The sequence below is a fragment of the Periplaneta americana genome, chromosome 15 (genome assembly GCF_040183065.1).
Source record: "Periplaneta americana isolate PAMFEO1 chromosome 15, P.americana_PAMFEO1_priV1, whole genome shotgun sequence".
In the NCBI taxonomy this organism is placed as follows: Eukaryota; Metazoa; Arthropoda; class Insecta; order Blattodea; family Blattidae; genus Periplaneta; species Periplaneta americana.
In genome coordinates, this window is record NC_091131.1 from 102,861,835 (window position 1) to 102,883,951 (window position 22,117).

A 22,117-nucleotide genomic window follows, 5' to 3' on the forward strand; every position below is an offset into this window, starting at 1 on the left:
TCACTAATTACGAACAAAACATGCGAGAGGTTCAGGACGATTTAATAATGAAATGGTCAGTTTCCCTAGTATTACGCTCTGCACCTCTCGACTGTCATATTTATAAAACGTAGGGGGAGGGAGGCTGCAACAATGCATTACAATATACAGGTATATTAAGTATGAAACGATATTTAATTATGTTGAAAGTATTTGTGGCTGCGGTAATTAGCAAGGGACCGCCAGTCTTTTACAAGGTACGTATGACAAGATTAGTGAGTTAGTTGAGGGGATATCTAAGTGACGTGAGGCCAAGGAATAATATGTGAAAAGATTTCAGTGACTTAAGATCCTTGCTAATTACCGTGGCTGCAAACTAAAACCACGTGTTAATCACTGTAACTATAGGCGTAGGCCTACATCTCACAGACGTCAGTGAAGCAAATCGTCTTTTGGTGTAGCTCTTCTGGAGAATTACTCTATTAAATTCACTTAATTATAGGACTAATTCTTTGCGGTACGTATTACACTAAAAGGTCATGCACAACCTTACTTGTTCACATTGTCAGCTATTCTATGAGTAAGTATTTGATAGTTACACACACGGTGTAATCAGCACACGTAAGATATACGCGATCAAGTTCCCATCTGATGTAGTTTAAGACATTAAACTCCTCACGGCACATTCACTTTTAACTAACCTAAAATTCGAATTGTTCCCACAGTAATAATCTAAATGGATTTGTATCACACTCTTGACCCATCTCATCACTGCATTTCTTGTCCTATTTCCAAACGCTTCGATAACAGTTGCGTGAAACTTCCAACAATTTTCTTCAAATCCCCAAATTCAGTTGCGTGGTATGTTTACAGTTCACAAAGAATTTCAGTCAAATATTCTCAACGTTCCTACAAATACACAATATTAATTCAAGTGCTCTTCCTACATGTGAAACTTCAAATCAAAAGTGCCGCCAGAGCTGCCAACTTTGAACACTAAATTATGGAATCGTCTAAAATTATGAAATATTCCACAAAAGTATCGCAAATATACAATAGTAATAAGGTAAAGAATGATAATATGCTAAAACGTCTACTTGGTATTATTTCTTTACCGGTGATACTCTTTGAGTAGCGCAAAAAGCAAGTTTTGTTCCTTTTTATAATGAAGTGTTCAAAATTGTAGCAGCAGAGTTGCCAATACAGTATTTTTACCGTTAGATCTAACTTTTTCCATATTAGTTTTGGACTGCATTTTATGAAATTTGTATTGCTGATATAAGAATTTTGCAGATTTGTAACAATTACTGCGGAAAATAATCTCATTTCGCATTGATAATATAATTTAATGACTTCTGCTTTAGCGGTTTATAGTCATGTTGGCAGCGCTGTATAGCAGACACGCAAGATCAACTGAGAGTATAGAAAATACTCTCAGAAGAGCAAAGAGTTTATCATGTTTACCAATAAATATGAAATAATTTCTCACTTGTAATACCAGAACATTTCATTCCTTCAACAGATTTATTTATTAAGATGCCTAAGGATCTCTGAGTGTAAAACTTTATTGGTTAAGACTATAATGTATATACAGCATATGAAATCTCCATAAAATTCATAGTAACTTCTTCCATAATCACAGATATTTTTTTGTAATGTTAGTTATCCTGTTAAAGTACGAACGAAATTTGGGGATTCACTGGAAGACTGTGCGTAGTGGATTGTAATTTCTGGTACTAGACTTACGAGATATAAAAATTTTTGTTTTATAATAAAGAAATCTTATCTGCATAGATATTGGCTTTACTGTACATGTATATTTTATATTCGTGAACGGTAGTGACGTACGTATGAAGAATATAGCCTATAACCTTGAAAGTCACTTTTGTTGTTGAGTAATTTTGTGTAATCTGTGCAAGTTAAAACAAAGAATATGAAGCGATCAGTTAGATATGGTGCAAGAAGCCAAGTACAGACTACTCCAAGATATGGTGCAAGAAGCCAAGTACAGACTACACCAGTTAATAATGCAGTTCGCCATAATACTCCTGCTGGAGCTGGCCACAGACTTGGAGGTATTGTGTTAATATTTAAAATCGCCCTTTGGTACAAAATAATTGTGACCGACTGCGAAACGTGTATTGCCCATGGACCAATAATAAAACACAAATGGGGTTCGCCGGTGGTCATAATTATTTGAAGTGTGATTTGTCTGTATTAATATAGGCCTAGCCCTACCAGCAGCTACTGCGTCATGATCGTCACAATTAAGGTACGCCATAATCAAAACTGGTGGCTTAGTTAGGTTTATCTCACCTAAATATGTCTTGTCTGGGACTCTCCGGTCTCGTTTATTCCCACTTCACACAGGTCTACTGTATGTTGGACAAAATTGATTTCATTTACACAAGTGTCCCAAACAATGTATTGAAATAATGGTAATTCTACAGAAAGAGTTTACCAAAGGAGGCGCTACTTTTTTTTACAATAACCATTTTTTTTAACAATTGCGAACTATGAGTAGTAATTAAAGGTAATTCTCCAGAAGAAGTGCACTAAAGGAGGCACATCTCTCTCTCTCCCACTCGCTATTGCCAACATAACACGCGCGAGGTCCAGGACGGATTACTATGGAAATTGTGAGTTTCCCTACTATTGCGTCCTGCACCTCTCGTGTGTGATATTGGTAACAAGCAGGGATGGGGGGGAGGAAGAAGGGAGATGAATAAACCTTACTTTGGTGTAGTTTTTTTCTGGAGAATTACCTAATAGAGTACTATGCACTGGTTTTACTTTCCGACACTCAGTACTGTACTATTCACCTGTTGAATGTAGTAGTGAATGGATGTATTGTTCACTTCAGATGTTACCAGAGAACTAATCAACATGTAAATGTAAAATACAATTGTTAATTATCTCTACTGACACAAAAAATGCTTTCTTACTGGTGCCGTCCAAGTCCCCAAACATCCACTGCCCAAAAATTTCCACGCGGACTTCCTTTCTTTACTGATTCGAACAATTTCACCACACATTCTTTACACTCCATTACCATTTCCCCACAGATAGCTTCTTGTAGTGGGGAAACTGCGGAGGTGGTAAACTCTTTCTATAGAATTACCTGTACCAAAATAAATACATAATTGATCATGCTTCAACAATTAAGCTAGATACCATGAATTTTTACAGAAAGGCCAACAATATTTTAATTGGTAATTATCTAGAAAAACTACACAAACACACAAGTTTCTAAAATTATTTTAGATTTATTGCAAAAAATACAAAGACTAATTAAAAATATATTGTTGGCCCTTCTAGAAAGCTTCATTGTATCCAACTCAGTTGTTGGAGTATGATCAGTTTCAGTATTTGTTGGATACAATCAGGAAAGTACCAGTATCCAACTAAATTTCTGAGAAAAGAGAGAGATTTGTCTATCTGCGGTATTCATTGTTATGATACGTAGAGTAAAATTTTTTTGTGATTTATATTTAGGCTGGTTTATAGTTAGGCCTATTTAAGAAAAGCAAGCTTTATACGCTTCATCCCCCCCCCCCCCCTGAATTAAGAGTAAACTGAAACAGATACTGTTGCTTTTATATTGGAATTTATATTCCATTTACGAATACATTCGTAATTTTTGCTTAACAATTTATGTCACTATACTCTATACTGTAGGTACAGTAAAGCTATGGTTCTGCTATGGTGATCATCGCCAAGCGAACAACGCTGCTCGATTACCTCTACATGTAAATAAATGGAGCTGGCTTCTTTACAACATTCAGCATGGGCTGCAGTGATCTGCTCTGGTGTTCATCGCTCTGGATTGACTTGGCTTCATATCGACAGCGATGATTGTAGTTCATTTAGAAAACAAACAAATGTCTGTAACACGATATGACTGTAAAACATCGTGCATTTAGGAGTTTCTTACAAATAAATGTTGAACCTTTAATTAATCATGTTTCCAATCATCTTGACCTGTACGATATGACTTTAAAAAAATACAGAGATAGGCCTACCTATAAAAAGGAAATGTTTTGGAAGTTGGTGAAATTGTAGGCAAGATTGGTAAAGTAGTGTATCTGTATTTCAACAGAGATCAATTCTATGTATATTCCAACACACTTGAGAAAGAATAATTAAAATAGGCCTATTATCAATTTTTAAAGAGTGTTTATAAAAAAAAAAAACTTAATTTAGAGTTGTTATATAGCGTGTCAAGGGAATATCTTTCCCGAAATTCCAGTCTTTAATAACGATGATTAATGTAACCATTTACTTGAGATTATTTTAAAATCCTAATGATGTGCTTTAGAACAAGTTTTAAGTTGAATAGCTTATATAAAAGCTTGAATATAACAAACAATGTAAATTAATTTTGACACAGATCACTCGCTCGGAAAATAATTTAAATAATACGTCTCTGCTTAAAGTGGTATAAGTACAACAATGTATCTCACTGATACCATTTAGCTCTTCCTTCTTTACTAGAAAAGTAAGCCCTAAACTTGTCTCCAACTCCCAACACTGAATGATTTAGCAGAATTATTGCCTCCAAACTTAGTTAGTGCTATCTAATTTTCTGATGGCATAGGCCCTAATACTTTCGATAGGAAAGACGACAATGTTTGATGTAAAGGAAACAGCTCAGCTGACGACGTTCACTCGGCGATGTTCGACATAGGAGAACCATAGCTTTTTATTACCTTAATTTGAGGGTGGTCAAAGGAATTATCTTTACTTATAGATAGATAAATATTTATTTGTTCTTAAAAAACCAAAGGTTGTAAGACTAGTCACAGTTTTAAAATACTAACAATACAAAATTTGACTAAAAATCAAGTAAAAAAAAACCATATTAAATATACATTATGCTAAAACATTTCCAACACCATTATTATCATAAGGATATAGTGTGACTAAATATTCTTTCACCAATTTCCTAAATAATCTTTTCTCTCTGATTCGTTTAATATTTTCAGGTAGATTGTTAAACAATTTTAAACCTAGGACTTACTGTACATAGACAAATTATGTTTCGGTGTTGCATACATGTTACAGTTTCTTATATTATAATCATGACATTCACCACTGGAATTATAATCAGTGATGTTGCTATATACATATTCAATCAAACTTAAAAAGTACACACCATATACTGCAGTGGCGGCTCATGGTTTGAAAATATGGTGGTGCACAATGGATATTGAAGAGGAGTTAAACATACTTTATTTTAAAGTTTAAAACCGTCTATACCTGAGGGGGTATACATATAAGGCTTATTTGTATGCAATTAATAAATAAAATGACTAAATACAAGCATACCTATTTATACATAAAGTCCAAAAGTGGAAGGGGTCGTGGGCGGAGCTCTCTATATTGCGATTTACCCTCATGAAAAACATTTGAGCACAGAATCGTCATCAGAATGCTACCAAGTACCAAGTGCAACATTTTAGTTTTTCTTCTTCTTCTTCTTCTTCTTCTTCTTCTTCTTCTTCTTTAATGGCCTCGGTCACCAAAAAATGTCCATGTAGCCAGCTCAAATTATTTATACTATAGTCTCTGACTTATCATGATATCCTCTGTGAAGTACAATATCTTCTTTGGTTTCATAAAAAATCAATATTCCTCATAGCCTACTTTAATTTTGCTACGTCTAATAAACTTGATTAATATACTTATAATGTCCATATTTGCCGACGCTAGTAATGTTTTAAGATTAGTCGGTAAAGGTATCTTCTTTTGCTGTAATTCCTCATACATTTTTTCCCTGTGTCCATTATTTAATTCACACTCAAAGAAAAGATGTTGATTATTTGGCCTCCTATTTCCACAATGACAATAAGGATTTGAAGTTAATTTAAAAAGAAATAATTTTTCCGGGTTTAGTGTATGATTTACCCTCAATCTATTAATTAAAACTATTTCGTTTCTTTTTAGCTTGTATTTACTAAACCATGGAACGTGTAGCCATCTGTTTTCGAGAGTATATAAATCTGTAGGTGATTGTAAATTTTGATTTAACCACCAGGTTTGGTTTGCAGTTTGGAGATTTAGCTTCAGTTTTGGTGTGTAGGTATTATACAGAAGCAGTATATTTAGCAGTTTTCCTGAGAGCACTGCTCTTTTAGCCAGGTGATCTACATACTCATTATCTCTTATGTTTGAGTGTCCGGGAATCCATGCAAGTGTGATGTCCAAAAATTTCTGGCGGGCTCTCCATAAAAGGAATCTAATATTATTAAGGTACCAGTTATCTTTGTTCGATTTTTAATGTATATAGATCCAATGTTAAGGACAATGAGTCTGTAAAGATAATTAGTTTGTTGTTAGGTCTACGATTATTTCCACTAATGTAATATAAAATAGCCTGTCTAATAGCCATTACTTCTGCTAAGAAAATAGAAGTCTCACTCGGGAGCTTATATATCTCGTAATAATTTTGGCTGGGAATCCAGAACGCAGCACCAGCTCCTGAATGTTGTTTGGATCCGTCTGTATAAATGTGATCGTAATCAATGAATGCAGACAATTTCTCCTGGAATAGAGAGTTATATAATGCTGAGTTATTTTGTGTTATTGGATGTTCTATATTAAGAAAATTTAAATGAATAGGAATCTTATAGAATGATGCCAAATACGGAATAGTATAACTGGGATGTGTTTTGTTTTTTAAAATATTAGGCACAAATATTTCAACCTGCTGATAACTCTTAACCAATGGAGTATTAAGGAAAAGTTTGCGACTATTTCGAGCCAATCGGCCAAGTAATTTTAGTTTTGGAAGTAGAATATGAGAAATTATTGCTGTTCTTTTAATTATAAACTTATCTGTTAGGAATTGAAAACAGTGTAAAATTGGGGATATTGCAGCCATATGCAAGACCGATTTAATCGGCGTTGTTTTCATTAAGCCTAAAGCTATTCTAAGAGCTGTATTTTGAAGTGTATCCAATTCGGATATATTACGTTTACTAGTACTAGCGAAAGCGAAGCATGCATATTCCATAATTGGTCTAATATATGTCTTGTATATTAATAGCAATAACCCAGGATCTGCTCCCCACCATGTATTGGTTAAGCATTTAATTATATTTAATCTAGGAAGGATTTGGGATTTTATATGTTGAATATGCGTAGTGAATGAAAGCTTCGAATCTACTATTAAGCCCAAGATTTTAACCGACGTTTTGTAAGGAATGACCTCGTTATCTACTTGATATCTTTCTTCGGTGATGTTTCTCGTCCAATTAAATCTGATGTGGGAGCTTTTTGTAGGATTTATGGAAAGTCCAGAAGTGTAAGACCATTTTTCCATATCTCTTATTGCTGTTCCAATTGCGAAAGCTAACCTTTGCGAAGACTTATCTGATTTATAAATTAAGATATCATCGGCATACATGACAGTTCGTACGTGTGTTGTGAGAATTTTTTCAAGAGGTTGTAAGGCTAAAGTAAAAAGTAAAGGACTCAAGACAGATCCCTGGGGTATTCCAGTATTCACCTCCCTCGGTTCTGTATCCTCTAAATGGGATTTAATTGTTACAAGTCTATTCGAAAGGAGTTTCCCTATTATGCAGATTATCGGAGACGGTATTCCAATCTTTTCCATTTGCTGAAATAAATACCAAGTACATATATTATCATAAGCCGCTTTTAAATCTAGGCAAATTAAGTCCGTAATCTCCCCTCTATTTCTGGCTAGTGTAATATCAGTTAAAAGAATTGCAAGGCAATCATATGTAGAAGAATTTTTTTGAAAACCAAACTGTAACCTAGGCATTTGATGATTTCTATGAAGCCAATTTAAAAGTCTATTCTTTAAAATATGTTCAAATAATTTCCGAGTACATGGTAAAAGGGAAATGGGACGATAATGTTCTGGCACCTCAGGCGTTTTATTAGCCTTTAATATTGGTTTTATTAATATATACTTCCATGCATCCGGTACCTCTTGTGTGCGAAGAATATAATTGAAATGTTGAATTAAGAGGCGAAATGCTTCGTCTGGAAAATGTTTAAGCATATCATATGTTATCTCATCCTTTCCTGGACTTGTACTCCTAACTGTTTCAAGCACAATCTCTATTTCTCCTTTTTCAATAGGGTGTAATAATATGTGGTCACTGAAACTCAGATCACTCTGAAAGGTATATGGAGAAACACTCACTGTAAGGGGACATATGTGCTGCTTGATTTCTTCTATTGTTTTCCAGTTGAGTGGTGTTGAGTCTGTGAAGGTCCTGTTATTTTTCAACGTCTTTATTATTTGCCATACTTCCTTTGACCGTGTATCTTTCCTTAATGTATTGCAATATTGTTTCCACGAATTCCTTTTTTTCTTACGTATAAGTTTTTTCGTTATTGCAGATTGTTTATTAAGTAACATGTAATTTTCTGGCGTCATATTTTTAATATATTGAGATGTTAATTCCTTCCTGAGCTTTATGTTGTCTTTTATATCCTCATCCCACCAAAGAGGAGGGCGGAATCTACTGTTTAGAATTCTTGTTTTAGGGTGTTTACTATCTAGATAATTTGTAATTGTCGCATTGATCTCACATATGCCATCCGAAACCGGTATGTTCTCCTTTTTATTTAACATATCTTGAACGGAAGTAGAAAAATGTATCCAATCAATATGAGCAATTCCTTTTCTCTTCCGAATCGTATCCTGTACATTCCTACTAAAACAAGGCACTCCCACTTCTGTGACAATAGGAAAATGGTCACTGCCCATTGAATCTTTTATAATGCTCCAGTTTGTATACAACGCCAAAGGAGGTTGCGTAATAGTTAAATCAACTATAGACTGTTCTCCATAAGGTGCTGTTAAATGCGTACTATCATTTTGATTTAAAACAACAAGATTTAAAAGGTCAAGTGCCTCATAAAGTTGTTGCCCTCTTTGATCTGTGTGGCTACTGTGCCAACAGGGATGGTGGGAATTAAAATCACCAACTATAATTAGTTGTTCGTTTTGTGGTATTTGCGAAAAAACTGCGTGCCAACTAATAGTAGATGAGATAACATTAGGAGGTTGGTAAATATTAATTATGTTTACATTTTTCACTCTAATCCCAATAACTTCTACCTCTGGTGGTATATTTGTGAGATGTAATAAGGAATATGGTATACCCTTTCTAACGAGGATTGCTACTCCTCCTCTACCGTCCGTCCTATTCTTTGTATTTAAAGTAAAATTTCGAAATTTTGGTAGAAAGGATTGATTTATCCATTTCTCGCATAGGGCTGCAATATCAATCTCTTGTAAAGATAACAAATTTTGTAGCTCTGTTATTTTATGTTTGAGACTATGACAGTTCCACTGCAGAATTTTTAAATTTAGATCTGCCATCGGAGAGTTTGGAAAGGCTAACCGAAAATATGTATAAATAACCCAGTAAGAAGTATATATAAATATGTATATAAATCTATGAAACGTTGAAAGGTTATGTCTGTTTAAATTTTATATCGATAGCTTCTGAAGAGGGACACTCTTCATTGTACTAAATTAAGGAGGATCTTTTGTTTATAGTCTTGGACTAGTTTCTCGCTCAATTCTGTGTTCGTGGGATCCATTCTCTGTACGTCTTTTATCAGACGATTTAATATTGAATCTATAAATGTTATTGATAGAGCATTTGTTGTATTTGGGTGAACTGGAGCAGTTGCGTCTTCTTGAAGGGTGTGTTGACTATTGTGAACCGTATGTATTTTAGATGGACTATCTAATAGTAAGGTCTGTCTCTGAGATCTAGTGGGAATACCGAGCCTGCCCGGTTGGGATTTGTAGAAATGTTGAAAAGGATTTTCTTTGGAGTTTCTTTGGCCTGGAACTGTGGGTAAATCTACCCGTGTTCGCTTACGTGGAGTACTCTGTGTTAGAGGGGTCGGAAAGTGTTGGGTGGATTGTGTCTGGCTAGGAAGGACTGATGGCAATTGTGGGAAATCTTTCTCCGTTACTGCTGAATACGACCTTTCTTGCTTTGAATCAATCTCTCTTGCTTCATGAAAGGATATATTAAGTTCTGTCATCTTCTTTTTAATATTGAGTTGGGATTTCATCATCACACACTTTTCACTATTCGCTAAGTGATCCAAGGAACAATTACAACATCGCAATTTTGAACTTGAACAATTAGTCAAGGTATGATTTTCTCCACACTTCACACATCTGGATTGTCCTCTGCACTGTTTTTCGTGATGTCCATACCTCTGGCAATTTTTACATTGTAGAACAGGAAATCTATATTTCTCCACCTCGTATCTAACAAAGTATAACGTAATATACTAAGGTAATTTTTGTGCTTCAAAAGTAATCTTCACTGTTTGAGTTGGAATATATTTCACCTCTTCCCCTACATACATCTTTCTATAAAAACGTTCTATTTTGTATACCTTTTCCGAACTATTTATGTCCTTTTGTATCTCTTCAATAGAAATTGAAGTGTCGACTCCTCATATTACACCGATGGAAGTAACTCTATGTTTAGGAATAAAGGCCACCAATTTCTCTGTTTCTAGTACTTTGTCTTCTAGAAAATTATTAGCTGCCTGTGCTGTTGTAAAGTTGATCTGCAGTCTATTTCTCCCTAGTCTTTTAATTTCTTGAATATCTTTGTGTTCTCTTTTAAATAATAATCGTCCTATTTTCAGTGGGTGTAAATTGCCTATATTATTGTCTTGAGATTGGACATATACTGCATATGGTCCTCTTGAATTCTGTGCATAATATACTACCGGTAACTTTTGCGATTGTGTATTAAATGTAGAAGTGGAATTTAGTTCCTCGGTCTCCATTTTTTGTGTTGTTTCTTTCTCTAATGTATAGTTATGTAATGAGTTTAGGTCCCCATCCCTAACAGATGGGGGTGTACCCCGTTGTATTTCGTTAATATTCAAAAAACTTCAGTGAGTGTATGTAATATTATATATTGAGAGAAGAAAAATAAAAAAGAAAGGAACGAATTACAAATTAACACAACTAAATTTATAGAAATGTCTTCAAATAACACTGTTCACATACAATAAGCACTATAAGATGTATCCACTCTGAAAGCACTTACGGAACTGCAACATTTTAGTTCATAAAATTCAAATGCAGCTTTCGTAGCTGTCGGGAGATAGCAGCACTTATTGTCAGAACGACAACTCTTACAACTTTAAAAGCAAAATACAAGCTCCTTTATGTATTGTGCTGTTTGTGTGCATGCAGATTGAGAAAGTAATGTGCAAAATATGCGACTGTTCATTGCACAAGCCGAATGAATACATTTTTCATGCCTATTACTTCGGACAAATGTCTAGTTGAAACAGATACTTTCCCAGTGAATTTAGTTTCTTCTGCACTGACGTTGGTGTCCATGTCAGGGAGTGCGACAAACCATTCTCAATGAGGAAAGCAGTAGACCACGCCTCTAACCCCCTGTCCCCGCATTAGCCGAACATCTCTATAAACTACCTTTCATAGGTTTTCAACATCTTTGCAAACAAGAGGCTCGAAGGCTCCTGCAGACGTACAAAACAAGACACCAGCTGCAGATAGTCATGAATGAAAATTGTAAAAAAAATATATATTTTTAATAGTAACAAAGCCGGGAGATTAGGAACATTACTGGGAGGTGTACAAACTTGCAACCCCCTTGAGAAGCTGCCACTGATATACTGTCAAAATTTTGTAATATTTAAAATAGTCTCTACACGAACTCCTAGGTGCTATTTTAAAAATACAACACAGAATGCGCTTTTGAATCACAAATATATTTTGTATTAGGGGACAAACTCCCCAGAAAAAGATACCATAACTCAATCTGGATTCAAAAGGAGTATAATGAAAGGATAATAGTGTTTCACAGCTCAACATACTACTCAGTATTCTTAATTGATAACCAACCACATTTAATTTAGAAATTAAACAAATACAATGTTTTGTATTGTTTTTAAGTTTAGTAAAGTTTATCTCATAAGAAGTCACTGTTGCCAATAAGCAGATAAAAACGAACCTGTTAATGACTGTTCCAATTTTGCAGATGGATATGCCAATAGGGGTGCACGCCAGAGAGCTGTACAGGAAGTGCGTTCCCAGCTACAAATGAAATATGATAGAGAAGCAGAGGAAGCAGCTGAAAAGAAGAGGCTGGTTGGTAGTCGAATATTTTTGGCCTAGTCTTAATCCCGGTTCCCAAGGTGCGTTTTTCTGTGATGGATTGCATGCTGCTAGCACTGATCGCAGTTCTGTGTGCTTGCATGCTGGAAATCCTGCCCACTGCTGGCTGCATTGTTAGCTATCATGCTGAATTTCAAGATTAGGTTGCTTGCTAGTTTTACAACGAAATCTATTTTTTCTGTATTCCTTAGTTTCTAAGAATACAGCAATTAAATATCGCACTTTAAGCTGTTTTACACTTTTGGTTTGATTACTTTATTATAACATTTACTATTGTTAATAGTGGTTGTTTTCCACTTACGGTTTAGTTTCTTCTTCATCATGAGTGTTGATAACAGATAAAGTAGTAGATGATTTTACAATTTGAACTGTGAAAAGAGCCAGCTGCGTATGAATGGTAACCAACAGCGAGCCAAACACAGGAGCCAGCAGCATATCCATCATAGCATCAAGCTTGCTGGCCAGCAAGGAAACAAGCACCATGGGAACTGGGCTTAAGCTAGCATTTTGTTTATTTTGCTCTTAATAACTTCTTATCACTGAGCATTCTTAAGAAATTCTGCGCACATATATTAGTAACTGTTGTCAGAGAACGTGCTTGAATTTATATCTTCTTCACAATATAACAATCTAATTTTTTCAGTATTTATCACAATATTTAATCTAATTCTAACATCAAAAATTAAATGAACAGTGGAATGTTAATTGTATACATTTTCTTCTGTTATCTTTATACAGTAACTATTAGAAAATTCGCTTCAAGGAATTTTATTGCATGGGGATTAATTAGTAGTAGCACAGTCTACTATATACAGTCGCGAAGCTCAATATGTAGTAAAAATGCAAACATGGGTAGTTGCCCACCACTAGGATCGCTACTATCGCCTCATCATCGCAGATCTCTCTCCTAGCAGACGACAAAATATGTTACACTTTCGTTGTCGTGTTCTTTTGGAAAAATTAACACCTTCCTTCCATTATTGAAATATTAAATGCATAAAGTTAATTTATTATTTTAATGAAGTATATTAAATTCCACCATAAACTCGAAGATACCTGCAAGAAATAAGTTAATATAATTTTTGTTTGTGCAAAACGAACTGAAATTTACTATAATGGCTTCACTCATTCAAGATTATAGCGATAATTAACTATGAAACCAATAAATATTAATTTGCATTTTCCTTTACAACAATAATAATAATGGAAATATGAATTAATGGAGTAACTTACGTGTACCGGTACTTGTAGTGTAGGCTTACGTAGTTAACAAAGTGGGATGAGGTTAAGCAATAATAATCACACCAGAATTGGAAATAAAACGTGATCAATAAATTTTATTGTAACAGACTTTTTCTACGTCTCTAGTAAAGCAACAAATAAAAATAACAACAAAATTAACAGCTATAATTAAAAACATATCCTTTGAAGAAAAAAGTAGGCCTAAGCAATAATAATCACACCAGAATTGAAAATAAAACGTGATCAATAAATTTCATTAAAACAAACTTAATTTTTCTACGTCTTTAGTAAAATAACACATAAAAATAATAACAAAATTAATAGCTACAATTAAAAATATATCCTCTGAAAAAAAAAAAAAGTAGACCTAACCTTTATTTCTCTGGAAATTTAGCAGCCTAAGTGACAGAACTTTAACCGGTATCTAATGTCCTTTCGGATAGACTGAAACATTTCATTTTGAAATTTAAGGATATAATGTGTTCTAACAGTCACAAAGAACTTCAAAATTAAGAGTTTTGTTTCTGCACAGCATTCTTGTGGAAACCCAGGAACCTTTCTGAATCTTTCGGAAATCGGAAAAAGGATAACTCTGGCCTCTTTCTCTTACTGTTGCTACAATTTATAGCACTACAAACGTCTCCTCCTTGTCCCATATTATTATTATTCAAATTCTTATATTTTAGCCATTAACATTTTCATTACAACCAATAACGAACATTTCACAAGCATCAATGTGAAATACGCAACGAGCTATCACTCGATAGAAATATGACACAGTCCAAAGTCGACCATGGACAGTCTATTGTTTCTAGTTGCTAACAGCTTGGAGCGCTTTATCACGAGATTTGCAAAAAAACACCTCAAGCTTCGCGACTGTATATAGTAGACTGTGGTAGTAGGTCGTAGATTCATTTATGCCATGAAAAGCTTACCTGTTACTTAACTTCTTGTAAGCTAGGCCTATAGAAATTCCAACCTACAATTTTCTTTTGAAGCGAATTCGTCTCTTTACTTGTTGAAATCCGAAATGTTGTGTGTCCTTTTTATCTATATACAATTAAATGATGCAGAACATTTCAAATAAAAAAAATCGCTGCTGCAAAAAAAACCCGATTATCCGTCATCATATTAACCAATTGGTGGATTATCCGACTGTCTTTCTCGCTCGTAGAAAAAAATATGAACTGCTGTACATTATATTAGTACGAATTTTTCCTACAGAGTGTTTTTTTTATAAATCTTTACACTTACGCATTATGGCCGTACTGTTTAACTTCTATGCAAAATATCTTCTACAAGCACCAAAAGAAAACATGTTGTACTACGGCAAAAAGTGCAAGTAATTGAGTGGTTTGGGAAAAGAGAAAATGTGGTTCATTTCACATCACAATACGAGATGGGAATTACAACTATACGCGTTTTAGGCTAATGAAAAATAAAATATAAATTGTATAAAATTTGTAAATCTACAACATGAGACCTCTACTATTCCTATGTTTCCACACACAGTCGTCGTAAGGAGTTTCCTTGGCCATTAAAAACCCGTCGTTGAAAACCAGACTTAAGTAGGCCTACAATAAATAATGTTTTAATAACTGACCTATCGGAAAATAAAATATGAATTGTAAAAAACAAAACAGACTTAAATTATTGAACTTCTGATCCAATACCTAGCATATTAAAAGAAAAGACCATAGAGGAAATTAGGAAAATATTATGTAGTTAGTTTATGAAAACTTTTTATTGTACGGAGTATCCGATTTTTTCGATTAACCGTTCACTCCACCCCCTTCATTACCACGGATAATAGAGGTTCTACTGTAGATTGAAATTTATATACAAGAAGTGAAGTTCTGCATTATTGAAGTTCTAGTTTTGTGTGTCCCACTTCTTCCACGAGTCGTGACTGCAGTTCACAAATACCTAATGGATATGAATTTTGTAGACATCAGCATTTAAGCATGTTTATTAAATTATAATTACATAAACTAGACAGTATACGGAACCTTAAGAATTTCGGTCATTAATATTGAAAGTATCAGTCTTTTTCTGCGTAAATAGCAGTTATTGATACTTCATTGTAAACAATTTGATGAAGTTCGTTAATACTGAGTTACTATTTTTTGAGTTATGATAAGATTTAATCACAAATCATATGTATAAAAATATTCAAAGCGTAGTGTGGGGCTTTTATGTTTCTATTGATATCCCAGAATCAAACATTTAATAGATACTGAACTATATCTCCTGTGTATTATTATAAAGAATTTTGTCCTGCATTTATAAGAGAATACTACAGTAAATTATTAAGAAATAACAAAGAAAAATTTAACACCTGACATTAATTATATGTTAATACATATAACATATAACTTTTGAAGGTGGTAATAAAAATAAAGCTGTTAATTATTTTAGAAAGAACAAAAAAAGCGTGAAGCATGGCTAGCAAGACAGGAAGCCATAACGAGACCTGGACATGTTCTGGGCTATGGGAATCGAGTACAGCAAAATAATCCACTACGAGATCTAGTATACCATAATGATTATGATGGAGCTGACAATGAAGCAGGCAGCGAACCACAGTGGGTGCAGCAGCATCTTCAAGCGCTTGTTGAAAATCGAATTGAACGAGAAAGGGATGCTGTTCAAATGGAGAGACGTGTAAGTAGTCTAACTTTACTCGTGTTGGTATCCGACAGAATGCGGTTTATAAAGATAAGAATTAGGAAAATATTTTTTTTTTGTACACCAGCATTATAACAGTCTTTATCTGCATTGATTTAATAATAGATACTTATCCATTTTCATATCACCTTGGTAATGGTATTAATTACTGCACTGAGTGCGATATGTAAATGATTACCGCACTGAGTGTGATATGTAATTCATTACTGCACTCAATGCGGTAATGAATTAATATACTTACATGTCATGCATAGAATAATATGCCCACAAAGACGAAGGTGTGTAAGATTGTAATAAATGCTCGAAATATGTAAGCAAAGCTTTCTCATTTTCGATATTACTCACTCTCTTAACTTCGCACTATTTCACATAGTGCTCATATGCCACTTCATACTTTTACCTTCGATTTACTGGGCAAAAGCGATGCAACAACTGTCGAAGCTGCTACTTCAATATCTGAAGGGATACTTTCTTCAGAATCATTCATTATTCAGAACAAATTAGCCGATTTTTCTTGATTCCAGATAATCTATACTGTACCATTCTGTTGTTATCAGAAAGTAATATTGTTCCATTAGTTCTTTTGTTTCTAGACCAACTTTATTATGATCAACGGAATAATATCAATTAGGCTTTGGTTTACATTGAATCAGAGGATATCACAATGATTATTGAATGATGCTGTTATTTATAAATCATTGATCGTATCATGAACACGGATAAAATAAGTATCCATTATTAAATAAACTCGAATAAAATATTGTCTGCAACTAGTGGGATGAGGATAATTACCGCTCTCATGTAATTACAGAACTCGGTTTATGCCTCGTTCTTGCACAACACATTCAAGCAGTAATGATGCTCATATCCCACTAGTTGCATAAATAACTGTTATTGTTAATGAAAATCGTTCATAATATGCCACATTATTGCATCAGTGCCGTAAAATATTGCCATGACGATATAGTTTGTGCCATAAAGTTAATATTAAGACAAATTGCTGTGCAGTAATATTTAATACATCACTGTTGTCATAGCAACCCCTTTCTTCATAAACCATAATATCAATCTACCCATCATTACAAATTTAATAATGCTGTGTCTGTCCGCCGAGTTAGCTCTGTGGTAGCACGTCTGCCTCCAGACTAGCCGGCCAGGGTTCAATTCCCGGCGAGGTCAGAAATTGTCATGTAAAATTTCTACCTCAGGACTGGGAGAGATGGTGGTGCACAACTTTTAATCACTAAATTGTGCACGAACATACCTGGGTTAAATCCCAAATCTCTCCGATTTACATATGAAAAGAAGGCATACATCATTGTTGATAGTGATTTGTCCGTCAGATGGGGACATTAAGCCTGGTGGCTATTCGACAGGCGTAGGCTACGTGCCAGCACTGGGTTTCCCCTTCTTCCTTGCTCACCATTGTCATCCTCACCAATTCCCTACACTACACTTACAGGAACACTTGCACATACATTCATCCAAGTATGCAACATAACTATTAGCAGATAGACATCATGCATAACATGGCCCTCCGAAGTGCTGTGCAACTTGAAAATGGGTTACATTCCTGCCATCTATCCGCAGTATGCAGAACCTGAATCACACAAATGAAGTGGGTAGGGATTAGACACACACACATAATGCTATGTCTTTATTAATTATTGTTTTATAATGCTGTTATACAAAAAAATTGCATATGAAACACGTTTATAAAATTATACAGTTGAATAGCTAAGTGGAAAAACATTGCTAGTGCCGAATTAAAATTTTAGAGGAACAGAAAAAGAAATACTTTATGCTTAGCATTGTAACATTTTCGCTATATCTTCCCGGATTCTAGTTTGTATTGGAGGTTGTACTTCATTTTCAACAGACAAGAGTTCATTACAGTATAGAACAAAGTATGTGAAACGTGTTTATATTGAAACATTGCAACAGGAAGTTAAATGTTACTTGCAATGTTTTTCCGCTTAGCTATTCAGTTATTGCATTCGTCAAAATTAGAAATTTCATGCTCGTTTCCTAAACATTAACTCTTGCAGTAAAGTATTATAAACTTTATTACTATTATTATCATGCAGCTTCATTGTACTATTGTTGGGCTGAGCTTGTTCATCCATTTGTAATACTTTCTGGAAAACGAACTGTGATCCTTTGTAACAGGTATTACCATGGCATTCACTTGAACATATAATGTTTACATTATTTCATTTATCACGATTTTATGTAAACAGATATGGAAAGAATGGATACAACTGTTTTTTTTAGTAACCACCATTTGAGAATTTTTTTGTTTAACTAAAAATAAAAAATTCTTAGTTAAATTCATTTTATTTAATGTACATAATTCCAGATTTAACTAATTTATAGATACTGAATATGAATAAAATCCAGCCAGTAGTTCAAAGAATAGCTGAATACAGACAGATGGCATGCCGAAAACCACATTTCATCATCAAGAATGCTGGAAGCTACTAATCTCGAAATATACTTTTTGCATCTCACATTACCTTATTATACATAGGAAGTCAATAATAATAATAATAATAATAATAATAATAATAATAATGATATATTTCACTCAACATATTCGGTCCTGCTGACACTTCACTATTAATAATAATAATAATAATAATAATAATAATAATAATAATAATAATGAAAAAAAAAAAGAGATTTCAAAGTGACAGCCCCTAAAGTGTAGTGGGATGATTTTATAGAAAGAATCAGGATGCTTCTCTTTCCTCAGTTCCTACATCTTTATGATGTAAATTACAGCTTGCTGAGCCAAGACATACTGAGAATACACCAACATATTACGTAAGACCAGGACAAGGGGTTGTTCCAAGAGGTGGTCATGTTACATCTGTTAACAACAATACAAACATGCAAGGTAAGTGTTCAATTGCAGAGTTTCCTGTTCAACATTTTTGTTTTCGCAAAAAAAATGTTTGAACTCTTCGGAATAAGATTTACACATCTCTCTACATCTGAACTCTGAATTTATTTTATTAATGTATAAAATTACATCACAATTGAAATTCCTTTTTCAGGAATTGTTAGCAAATTCTTTTGCTTATAAAATTGATTTGATTTTATCCAGTGCTTTTGCTTCAGTAAAGTCTCATTTTATAAATCTATGGATCAACAATTGGCTCTTTTCTGAGAAAGGAAAAATTTTACAGTCTGTACAAAAGAAACCAAATGACCTGGAAATGTACAAAAACTTGCCCAGACATGTTCAAACATTTTTAACAAGAGCCAGAATAGGTCACACTGTCACACAATTGTACCTACACCGATTTCACATTTCTGATAATCCTACTTTTCTGTGGTGTAATAATCATGATGAAGATCTGGAACACATTCTTCTATACTGTCCATCCATAAATCACAAAAGAAGTAAATTAAAATCATCAGTACCAGTTGCAGAAGACACAGCCCTGCAGTATATATTGACTACACCCCAACTCTGGCTACTAGCAACAGGCATCTATAATGAACACCGATCAAAATACCCCTCATTTCTCGTGAAAAACAAAAACTGAATAGACTACAGTGGACTTTATGTTGTCAGCAAACAGCTGGATACATTAATAAGATTGATTCATTTGAGTTTTTTTTTCTTCTTCAATTTTTCGTATAGGTCCTGCCAATCAAACAGCTGAGTTTTTCCTGGGAACTGGGTATGGTGCCTCAGCATCCAGCAATAATAATGGTAATTGTACTAAGGATAGAAAATATATAAAACAAGTCAAGAAAACTTAAAATAAACAACTTTGCTATTGTTGTAATTATCTTACATTATAGCACGTGCTAATCAAACAAGTACTGTGAACCACGGCCATATTCTGGGATCCAGCAATAATTCTGTTATGCCACCCGCTCCCAATGCACAAGGTAAAGAAATTACTTTAATAGAATTAAGTAAAAATATTGTTTCTTATGGAGAGCATTATTTTTATATTGTTGTATTTTTAATGAAATAGATACCGGTACTGCAAGCCCTGGATATGTTTTGGGAACTGAATCAGCATCATCATCACCATCTGCCTCTCACGGAAATAGTAAGATTATTTTTCTTCTTTTTGAGGAATATTGTTCTGAACGATGCAATAACTTGATTGCATGTTCCAAACTGTTTTTTGAAAGTAAAAAATTTAGGTACCGGTAACTAATTTTATAAAGTTTTGAATTAGGATTACTCTTACGATATAATAATAATAATAATAATAATAATACAATTAGAATCTTTAAAACTGTTGGTTGGTTCGCAAGTCGGCCTTTTATCAGCGCAACTCCTTCACATCCACTAGCATCTTCTTCCATGAAATCATGGCACTACAACACTTAACAAATTTTAAAAAAGGTGCTACACACTGAATAAATAAATTTATTAATTCATTTGGTACGTTCTTCATAGAATGTACTGAAAGTGTTGCCCAATTTGAGTGCTGCACAATCTACATAACTACCATTTTCACGCATCATTGACTCTGCACTAATGCTTCTGTCTCATCTGTTTTTCTTTTGTCAGCACATGAAGTGTTCATTCCTTTTTATGATCACTCACAGACATGTTTCATCAAACTTATTCACTAAATCTAACACAGTTATTCGTGTTGGGATTGAGCTGTTAGGAAATTTGTACTTTTCTACCACACGATTTCTTGCACTTCATGTATGTCTTGAAGATGTATTTATGATGACGCAATGAATATCTAACCATTGCACAATACATGACACACTACTACACTGCCCCGATCGAAGAGTGACTCACGACTGATTTGCCCACATTTCGAGACATCTCGGAGGAAAATGATGAAGTGTCATGAGTTCATGGAAGGAGATACTGGTGCTTTTGAGGGTGTCGCGCTGGTAAGCTGCTGACTTGCAAACCGATGATTTTAAAAGATTGTCACTGGTGCTTAGGAAAAGACATGAAGCTAAGAAACATGAAGTTACAGGAGAATGAAGAATGTTGCACAATGCAAAACTGCACGTATTGTATTCTTCACCTGACATAATTAGGAACATTAAATCCAGATGTTTGAGATGGACAGGGCATGTAGTACGTATGGGCGAATCCAGAAATGCATATAGCATGTTAGTTGGGAGGCCAGAGGGAAAAAGACCTTTGGGTAGTCGAGACGTAGATTGGAGGATAATATTAAAATGGATTTGAGGGAGGTGGGATATGATGGTAGGGACCGATGGCGGGCTTATGTGAGGTAGCAATGAACCTCCAGGTTCTCTAGCCATTTGTAAGTAATTAAAAGATTGAAGTGGGAGCGGAACTCTCTGTGTATATACATGCAGTAATTGGATTTATTATTATTATTTTTTTAAACATTACAAAACTAGCACTTTTTCAATTATAAAATCCTAAATACCAACAAATGTTAAACAAATTGAAAGGTATTAACATCGTATTAAACTTTCAGAAAATATAATAAAAAGTTTATATTACCAGTACACAGTCAATACTGAAGTCAGTAGCATAACTAAGAACAACTTGTCGGGCTGGATAGCATAGTCGGTATAGCGCTGGCCTTCTATGCTCGAGGTTGCGGGTTCAATCCCGGCACAGGTCGATGGCATTTGAGTGTGTTTAAATACGACAGGCTCATGTCAGTAGATTTACTGGCATGTAAAAGAACTCCTGCGGGACAAAATTCCGGCACACCAGCGATGCTGATATAACCTCTGCAGTTGCGAACGTCGTTAAATAAACTATAATTTAAATTTAAATTTTAAGAACAACTTAATATTTTGAAGCGTGAATTTCGTTACAAAATTACGGTGCCATGATCCAGTTCCATCTGTACATGCAACTTCATTTTCATCCATACAAAATTCAGGTGGTACAACAATTGAAACATCGCAATATTCTCAATCGAAGGGTGTTTTGTGAGGAGATTTTAAATCGTATGGATATGAAGATGAAGACTTCATTAACACTTTGTGAATGTTTGACGAAGCACATTTCAGTCTGTGGTAATCACTTAGAGGACGTCCTTTTCAAGA

At 34.3% G+C, this 22,117-nt stretch overlaps 1 protein-coding gene across 2 annotated transcripts in view; it reads left to right on the plus strand.

Annotated features, from left to right (window-relative positions):
• Window positions 1-1,633: 1,633 nt before the first annotated feature.
• The window catches only part of LOC138715228 (uncharacterized), a 28,173-nt gene continuing 7,689 nt past the window's right edge, over window positions 1,634-22,117 (plus strand). The window contains exons 1-7 of one of the 2 annotated variants that reach the window (XM_069847924.1): window positions 1,634-2,054; window positions 12,018-12,127; window positions 15,815-16,060; window positions 18,869-18,983; window positions 19,737-19,808; window positions 19,901-19,990; window positions 20,080-20,157. In XM_069847924.1, the coding sequence (XP_069704025.1) occupies window positions 1,913-2,054; window positions 12,018-12,127; window positions 15,815-16,060; window positions 18,869-18,983; window positions 19,737-19,808; window positions 19,901-19,990; window positions 20,080-20,157 (853 nt within the window). In that variant the 5' untranslated portion in view covers window positions 1,634-1,912. The remainder of the gene's footprint in view (window positions 2,055-12,017; window positions 12,128-15,814; window positions 16,061-18,868; window positions 18,984-19,736; window positions 19,809-19,900; window positions 19,991-20,079; window positions 20,158-22,117) is intronic. The other variant, XM_069847925.1, reaches the window with a different exon arrangement.